General features: G+C 39.0%; 1 protein-coding gene across 1 annotated transcript; it reads right to left on the bottom strand.

Annotated features, from left to right (window-relative positions):
• Positions 1–2,726: 2,726 nt before the first annotated feature.
• Positions 2,727–7,057, bottom strand: LOC131727756 (Krueppel-like factor 10). The gene is made up of 4 exons (XM_059019032.1): positions 6,759–7,057; positions 5,228–5,464; positions 4,119–5,028; positions 2,727–3,803 (listed from the first exon to the last, which is right to left on the bottom strand). Exons 1-4 carry the CDS (start codon positions 6,801–6,803, stop codon positions 3,514–3,516), a joined length of 1,482 nt encoding a protein of 493 aa, XP_058875015.1. The 5' UTR covers positions 6,804–7,057; the 3' UTR covers positions 2,727–3,513.
• Between the last annotated feature and the right edge of the window lie 2,137 nt (positions 7,058–9,194).

The following is a 9,194-nucleotide window of genomic DNA, read 5'->3' as shown; positions in this document are numbered from 1 at the left end:
TGATATAGTGAACTAAATTAAACTAAATTGCTTCCTTTTATTGCAAGACACAAAAGAAAAATAAACAAAATACAAATTAAACTATATAGTCATGCCACATATGTGTACTTAATATCACAGTTATCAAAAACAATACATTAGTTATTTCATACCCATACCAAGTTGCTCTGTTAAATGTGGTGCTAACTGAAGATGATCACAATGATGTGTTGTTCACTGATCTAACCTATGACTAGCCACATCGTTAGTCTGCAATAATAAATGACATCAGTGGATTGTAATTGGCAGACGAAGACATTACATCCCCAGAGTTCTCTTTCTACCTGACGAGAGGACCATGTGACTTGCCCAGTGCAGAAGCATAAAGAGTCACAGCAGGCTTTGTGGCACCCACTTATTAAATCTGATCCTTATGACCTACACTGCTAACTGATACACTGAAAGAATCACATGCTGAGTTTCTAATAGATTTCACTCTCCAGCTCGTGGCACACTTTGGTACCCATGCCAGACAGGGACATTTGCTCTTTGAAGAATTGCTTTAATGCTTCTAATCCAGAATGACTTAATCTTACTCGCTGCCACTGCTGAGAAAAAACATCAGACGTGCAGTGCGTGTGCTTTAAATGAAAGAGAGAATTTGTTTTTGTTGTAAAGCTGCTTCTGCAAAAAAAAAAACACATCCCAAATGTAATTTTACAAGGTGTTTTTAGAGCACAGATCTGTTTTTCCAAAAAAAAAAAAAAACATTTGAATGTCTGGGTTGGAACTTTTTTTTATTCCGTAATCTGCATCATTCAAGGACTTCAGTGCCAACAAAGGCTGATGCTTCAGGGCTAAGGGAGGCTCTGCACTAACAGAGCTACTTACAGGCTCTGACAGCACACCCATTTTAAGCTCTGCTGGCAGGACTCCAGCAATGCAGTCCCAACCCAAGGCACGTATGCAGTATCTTCTTTCCCAAATCCTTTTTCTCCCTTCAGTGGAAGCGTTTAGAAAGATCCTTCTTCCTCTACAGAGATATACAGTAGCTCTCTAGGTTTCCTTATTCAAAATATAGAATAAAAGGCACACCTTTACTTTCATTTAATTTAAACCTATATTATAGCTAATAGGGTGGGATCTGTATCACACACTATATAAGCAAGTGTTAAAACTGTGGCAGCTAAACAGTTCCTTTTTACTTGCTATCATCTGAAAGAGGACTAAGAATCATTGAATTCAGCTGTACATGATCTCTGTCAAAGCTTGGCTTTTTTTATTATTAATTTTTAAACGCAGCAGTGTTCAGCTTACTCGAGCAGATGCCATCTTAACATTGTGTGTCCTGGCTGTATCTCCTGTGTTCCCCCTATAAAGTCACAGGTAAATGTTCCATCTTTGTGCAGGGCAAAATAACTGCTGCCTCTCCCACAGACAAACAAACCAATCCTGCAATGCAGTGAATGGGACTGTTTCTCTAAATGCATATTTCAAACAAACATCCATTTACTCTTTTAATGGTCTGGTTACTAAAAGAGCAGACTTAGAAAGTGAATAATTAAAGATTAAGCATTATTCTTTAAAGAGTTTTTTAAAATTTGATTTATTCATCAAATCTGTAGTTCATGAAACCTTTTTTCAAATGTAGCCAACATCATTCCCTTAAAAACTGTTTTGTGAATAGGGCCCATTAGCTTCAAAAGACGACACACACCAATTGATCCCTCACCATTTGTTGCACTCTTTGGAGTGTACCCGAAGGAATCTGTCTAGGATACAGTCTGACACTCTGGCCTTTGAAATTTTAACAGCTAGCCGCCAAATTTTGTACTGTTGGAAGTAAGATGCCTCTCCTCTGTATGTCCACTGGATTAGGGATCTCATGCAGATGCTCCAGTTGGAGAAAATTAAATTCACAATCCGCAGATCCAGAGACAGATTTTACTCTGCCTGGCAGCCTTTCCTATCCCACTTTGAGGAGCTCAGATTTTCCTCTCTCCTGACCTCTTCGTACAGCCTCTGTCCCTACTACTGTCTCTTCGCTTTATCTCTTCTCTGTCTTTTTCCCTTTAATTTAGTTATGATTTATACATTTTTTTTCTTTTCTTATGACATGTTTTGTGTTTGATTTTGTGTTCGTATATTAAAAACTTAAACTGTAATAAACAGAATTGAAAAAAAAATACATTATTGCAAATTATTTTTTTCTGTGAAAAAAAACAAAGCTTTCACTGGGAGAAAATAATGATAGTGAAATGGCATATTCAAATGGTTTGTAAGAGATATATTTTAAAAAAATGACTAGTGTAATGACTATAAATATATGAGTTATGTACTGGTAATTGTTTTTGAAGATTAAAATCGAGGTGGCCACACAATCTCAATATGGCAGCCATATTATGGTAAATTCAAGGTCACTTGTGTGTAGTGCATATTTAACCCAATTGCCAATATGAAAAAAACAACCTCAAACGGTCGCTGATATATTAACCTCTCAAAAGGTGGTGGTAGCAAGTTAAATAAAACTACTGCCAACAAAAAAGTATCCACTAGAAGAAGCAACACCATCAGAACTTAGGCTACCAACACAACACCAAAAAACTTTTTTTTTTTCATTTAAATTATGTACTAAAACATTTAACCTGTCATTGCTAGGTTCTGTATTCTCACAGAATTTCCATTTAAAACAGACCTATTCCCCACAATGATTATGTTAATAAAATAAAAAATAGAAGAAAACAAATCATAATTATTTTCATATAAAATTATTTATTTTTTTATTCATTTTGTAAACAAGAAATATAAAGTTTGAAAAGAGAAACCTCTGCAAAATTGCAAAAAGGGTGCAATTTATTTCACAATTGCATTATCCTAATGAGTGTAGCACCGGATTTATTGCAAGCACTGTTTAGGTAACGTTTAAAGGTATAATGAGAAATATTGCTACTGACACATATTTGTATACACCAAGGTTTAAACAGTTTGATACCTTTTAGAATCAAAATCGACATATGTTACAATTGGATTCTAAGCCACAATACATTCCTAAAATGAAAACACAGCAGCAAAGAAGCAGGGCTGTGCAATATTTCACTGTGAATGAAAAGGCGCTAAGGATGATGACACTGATCCTGCAGCAGCAGATTCCCAATTAAAAACCAAAGGGCATTCCATCACATTTATGGCAAGCAGTTTAAATTAATTTTGGTCATAATTTACAAAAATCAGCATAGGCAGCTATAGTCCTCTTCCCCTTTGCAAACTTTAATTTCTGCCAAAGATTTGTACTATTTCAATAACAAATAAATACCAATAAGAAAACAAAAACTTACAAAGCATTGTAAATGTACAGTTTTATTTTACAGCTTATAGATTTTAGGGATAAAGTGATTTTCAGAGCATTTCTCTTCTCCTTCTGTGTGCAAATATAAGACATTGCCAGTTCAGAGTGCAAATAACTCTACACGTAGTCTTTTTTTTTCTTCTGGTGATGTTTTGTGTTCTGCGCCTGGCGACAGTGAACTGCAGAACCTAAGCGTTAGTCTTTACATCACAGTGTGTTTCTGGCATCTGTGCTGATGTAGGGTACATAATGAAGTCATTGAGTCGGCTCACTTCCACTTGCCAGTTGGGTAGTTTCTTGGCAGACAAGTGGCGACGCGCATGTTTGGTGAGGTGGTCACTCCTCATGAAGCGCCGGTTGCACATTGGGCAGGCAAACCTCTTCTCACCCGTGTGAGTCCGGCGGTGCCGGGACAGTTCATCTGAACGGGCAAACTTCCTGTCGCATCCCTCCCAGCTGCAGCTGAAGGGCTTTTCACCTGAAGAAAAAAAAAAACTATTAATATAACTCTAATACAAGAAAACTATAGTCTGAGATTTCTTAAAGAAATTCAAAATTATGTCTGGAGACATGTGTTTATGTATGGATATATATATATATACACAGCGACTCGATCTATATATTGCTTATGTAGTCATTTCTACTTTTCTGTTCTTGGTGCCTTTTTATGCCTCTTATGAATTTAACTTAAGGCATGGGCATGAACCTACTTATTTGCCTTATGTTCCATATTTCCAGGGTACACTAAGTTCGTTCTCAAATTGGAATAAAGTTACAAAAGAGCTGCTAGTACCTGTGTGTGTTCTCATGTGGGCCTTGAGGTGGGAGCTCTTGAAGTAGGTCTTTCCACAACCAGGATGGCTGCAGATGTGACTGCGGATCCTTGACTGGTCAGTCTGGGGGGTCATCTTCTGCACCGGGATGCTGAACCCTGGGGCAGGAGCGATTGGGGACAGCTTGGTGCCGTTGGGGGTCGTTGTTAGCTGCTTGGGAATCACCGAATGAGGGACAACAAACATGATGGAACCCTTCGGGACCGCAGTTCCCATAAACATCAAGGGCTGGCACATGGCTGCCTGCTGTCTGGCAGGAGTGTTAGCCACGATGGCAGTGACCAAGGGATTGGCTGTAGAGGGGACAGGGAGCATCTGGCAAATGACAGGCATTGGAGAGACTCCAACAGGGTTCACTGAGGACGAGGGTACTATTACAGAGCCCTGCGGCAAGCTCATAGCTGCAGATAGGGGCCCAGCCATTGCAGATGGTGTAATAACTGGAGAAGAACATACAAGCTGCTGCAATGCCGGATTTTGACTGCCGTGTGCTGGCAATGTTCTGATTGGAAGTACTGATGCACAAGGCAGTCTCTTTTTCTCTTTACTGCTGCTCTTTTGGGATGGACCCCAGTACGTATCTGTCTGTTCTACAAGAGTGTTCTCTATCATTACTGGAAGGGAACTGCGGCTGCAGGGAAAGGCGTCTGCAGTGTGACGAATAACACTTGTTGCCTGAGCCTTCTGTTGTTTAACCGGCACAGCTGATGTCTCCACTGAATGCCTTTCACCCTGGGATGAATTCACATTGACTGCAATGGGCTTTCCTAATTCAGGCATTCTAGATGGGACTGTCTGTGGCGCTGGTGTTGTCTGCACACACTGCTGAGACATCTCAAAGTTTGGAGGACTGTAGGGTGGTGTCATGCACTGAAAGCAAATAAAACAAATTATTAGTTCATCTTTTTTTTTTTTAAATCAACTGTAAGAACTTTTTACAAAACCAACCCCCATGTTATATCCCTGATTGATCCCTGCATTTCAATGCTCAGAACAATTCAATACAATACAGGTATACTCCTCCTAATAAAAACCAGTATTAAAAAAATCATCCATTGCAGGTACTTACAAATGGCGAAGCATGAAAATCATCTGGGCCAGGCATCAGAGTGTCCTCCATCTCCTCTGACATGTCAGAAGAGGGTGTGAGGGGCCTGAGCTCCGAGTACCTCTTAGGGCCTGGTTTCCACCTGCAGCTCATGGACATGAGGGCCTCGACTGCCTCAATGTCCCCCTTCTCTGTGATGCTGCTCCAGGAGCACTCACTGTTGTGCCTAGTCCTAGTGACACACTCCATTGCTTCTTCCTGTGTGGTCAGGGAAAGTCAGGTAATGATTATTGTGCATTCATTTTCAGACCACCCTCTCCCACTCAAACTGTCGAGCTGTTCTAAGGTGGGACCACAACATAAAGTTAGAAGTGGTGAGGCATTCTTGAGTTAAAGGCTTTAAGGGTGGGATTGGAGGGAAAGCTTAAATCCAGGATTAACTTTTGCAGCTGAGTCCAAAAAGGAAGCTGACAGTGCCAAGTGCCATCTTTGAGAAAGCCACTCCCTTTTATTTTTCTCCCTCTTTAAAGCAATTCCAAATTCAGTGGAACTAGAGCTTACACAGTGCATCAAAGTTTAGTTGACTCAAATGGGTGTGTTAAAAAAAAATTAACAGTTTTTAATTAAAGACAAAAAATAAAGTACCCCTTGAAACGACAACATGTAGTACTTATTGCACATGCACATTCAAATGGAAATGGAAAGTATAGTCACTGTTGTATAGCAATGTTCATTAAAAATATGTAGAATTCTTATTAAAATACGCTACCGTAAAAAAAAAAAAACTGAGCTGAGAGGGCCAGTGTATTTGGATCACATCATTCCTGGAATGCGTATGCCTCAAACAGGCGGATTCACTTCTAGACTCTGAACTGCACGCACTCGCTGACCCTCCTGTTCCAATCCCCGCGCTCAGCTCGTGTGATTGGTGCTCGAGGTCACGTCGCCCTCTCCAACTGGCCACACCAATAGTGGGTGGGCATGTGAGCAATGCGTGATCAGCCGCTGTTCTTCAGCACTGAGGAAACGTGAACTATGGCAACTGTCTGCAGCCTTGTAACCTTTCACCTACTTCTCCAAAAAAACACTGCTTGTATCCAAACGCGAATATAGAGACTCAATAAAATTATATTTTTAAATGTACAAATAAGCCTACATGTTTACAGGCGTCTGTAAATTGATTCTCTTTTCGATAACAACATTAAATAAACAATTCTTACTATAAAGATAATAATAATATAAAGATCAAATCAAAAATGTTTGTCCAAATTCAGTATTTAATTGTACCGAACAATGCTACCAGCCTTATGTTAATTCGGTTCACACGTTCATTCTTTTAGTGGAAATATAAATAATATTACCTTACCCTTCTGTCAAATTTACACAATGTATATTTTTTATAAGTACACTTTCTTAGTATAAAATAAAAACACTTCACATGTTGTTAACACTGTGTCAATGGTCTATTGACATGGAAAAACTAGGCATTTTCATACATTTGAAACGGGATACTGTTATTTTGAATACAGTTGAATCATAAAGCATTACTTACTGGATCAACTGACTGCTGGAACGGCGAAGCTGTGAAATTAAGCATCTTCGGTCTTTTTTATGATCAGATGTCGCATGAATGTATAGTTTTCCAAGCTACAATGTAACCGCGAAGTTATCAGCACCAGTTTACGCCGGAAACTAAATGAAACTGGTAAATGTTGCATTTTCTCGTCCCAACTCCATTCAGACTACGTTTTACCCGGCGAGGGCAGGGATCACGCTTTAGCCAATCATATGTAAAGGTGTGTAATACTCTGACCAATCGGATGGGAAGGGACGCGTGATCAGGAGCTGATCGGCTGCGTGAAAATCTTCTAAACTGAGCGTGGTACACAAACAGCACACTGCGTGTGTGCTCGATGCCTTTGTGGGAAAGTCCTACGCATGTATCACTGACACGTATTGCTTTTAGTGAGTCATCTTATCAGAGGCTTAACAAGTTAAAGGTATAGACTGTAAGTAACAAACACTGATTTCAAAAACGTAATGTCATGCTCACATGATGTTGTTTATCAAAAATCCAGATAGATAGGCAACGCAATATTTAGTACATAACTATTTATTTTTGTGGGTGTAAACGCATCATGAACGCGTAGTCCCACCCACAGCCAATGAACAGTAAATAATTATTTTAAATAAGAAACCCCGACAACCACGCGTCACAGTCACAGAATGAGTATTTCCAAACCTCGTTTCTTTTTGATGACAAAAATGAAAATAACGTCCTCATTCTCGAACAGTTATTCTCTGTGCTTAAAATGAGACGTATGTTTCATACACATATCCTCCCTGTACTGCTAATAATAGTACTTCTTTAAACCTTTTGAACGGTGGAATGCATTATAAAAATATTTCCTTTACACAGGAAAGTTGTTTATTAAATCTATTTCTTGTAAAATATACCGTTGAAAACAACTGCTTGAAAACTGAAATTGAGAGTAATTGTTGGAGAATGTTGACAGATGTTAGCATATGGAAGTTGTCCTTAATAACTGTTTCACAAATCCAAACATGTTTTAATATATCCAGTCCCTATTATTAGATAAACTGGTGTGAAGGTGTGGAGGTAACCAGTATATACATACGATGTACACCAGGAACACCAACCACTAGTACTTTTCAAGTGGAGGCTGAAAGCAAAGACCTACTCAAGTGCTTCAGAGGCAGTAGATGGATTAGTTAAATGACAGCTGTCTAGACAGGCACTCTGACTGACTGCCCAGAATAACTGAAATAGTATTAGTTTATTTAGCAGACACCTTTATCCAAAGCGACTTACAGAAATTAGGGTGTGTGAACTATGCATCAGCTGCAGAGTCACTTACAACTACGCCTCACCCAAAAGATGGAGCACAAGGAGGTTAAGTGACTTGCTCAGGGTCACACAATGAGTCAGTGGCTGAGGTGGGATTTGAACCGGGGAACCTCCTAGTTACAAGCCCGTTTTGTTAACCACTGGACCACACAGCCTCCTTAAATGGCTGTAGTTTGTCCGATTGAGCAGCCTAGAGTGCAGCAGTTCTGTGTATCCAGTTGTGATGAAACGGGCATTCCTTTGCACGAGGTAATTATCATTTTAATTTCAGAATCGGGGGGTGACTAGAGAAGTAATTTCATGAAGGTATTTTTATTTGATTCACAATGTGACTATGGTTGATGCAGTATTTTGCCACTAGAAATACACCTGCTTTTGTGTAAATGGGCCGTCTCGTACATGAGCTATTGATTTGAATGCAAATGGTACCCCTGAGCCCTGAAATGTATTGTGTCATATATAAAAGATACATCTAATGACAACTGATCTGATAGACCTTCATAGTGGACTGCTAGCTGGCACTCGTGGTGACCCCTGTCAGTAACTTGTGCTAAAGAATGTCTTTACCAGGTTTCTTCACATCAGGATAAGCAGTTCTCGATATACTGGAAAATGCAAGGTGACTCTTACAGGTCCACTCTAGCTTTAAATCCAGACCTTTTGAATTGTACTTTACTTTTGTTTTAAAAAAACGTTTAGGGTCCTACCACTCAGTGTCAAATTACAATATTAATAGATAATGTTCCTTTGAAATATTACTATACCTTTTTCTTGTATTGACATGTAAGTAATATAGGCAAAAATGCAAAGGACCGTTCTGCAATGAATCAAAGCCATTCTGGGTTTGATATTTGCAGGTATGGTTGTTTATTAATTTGCTCTTTATGTGTTTTATGGTTAATTAATATTATTTAACGTGAAGGCTGTTATTTGTGACAAATGCTGCACTAAGATGAATCTATGCACCATATACATTTGTATTGTATGAAAGCCTCTGGAATACATGTGCTTGTGTTAACGTATTTTGATTGGAACTTCACTGTGAAAGTAAAATCTGTATTGTGCAGCACAGAGAAAGTAATATAAAAGTGCTGCAGCATTGTTTTCAGTTCTGTTTTA

This window comes from Acipenser ruthenus, unplaced genomic scaffold (assembly GCF_902713425.1).
Source record: "Acipenser ruthenus unplaced genomic scaffold, fAciRut3.2 maternal haplotype, whole genome shotgun sequence".
NCBI classification, from domain to species: domain Eukaryota; kingdom Metazoa; phylum Chordata; class Actinopteri; order Acipenseriformes; family Acipenseridae; genus Acipenser; species Acipenser ruthenus.
Note: the sequence above shows the minus strand (reverse complement) of the source record. Positions and strands in the feature narration are given on the sequence as shown.

Coding starts and splice junctions, on each gene's coding strand:
- LOC131727756 (XM_059019032.1), bottom strand. CDS start 6,803: ATGCTTAATTTCACAGCTTCGCCGTTCCAGCAGTCAGTTGATCCA. Junction 5,465..6,758: donor TCCAGCAGTCAGTTGATCCA/GTAAGTAATGCT, acceptor CTGACCACACAG/GAAGAAGCAATGGAGTGTGT. Junction 5,029..5,227: donor ATTTTCATGCTTCGCCATTT/GTAAGTACCTGC, acceptor ATTTGCTTTCAG/TGCATGACACCACCCTACAG.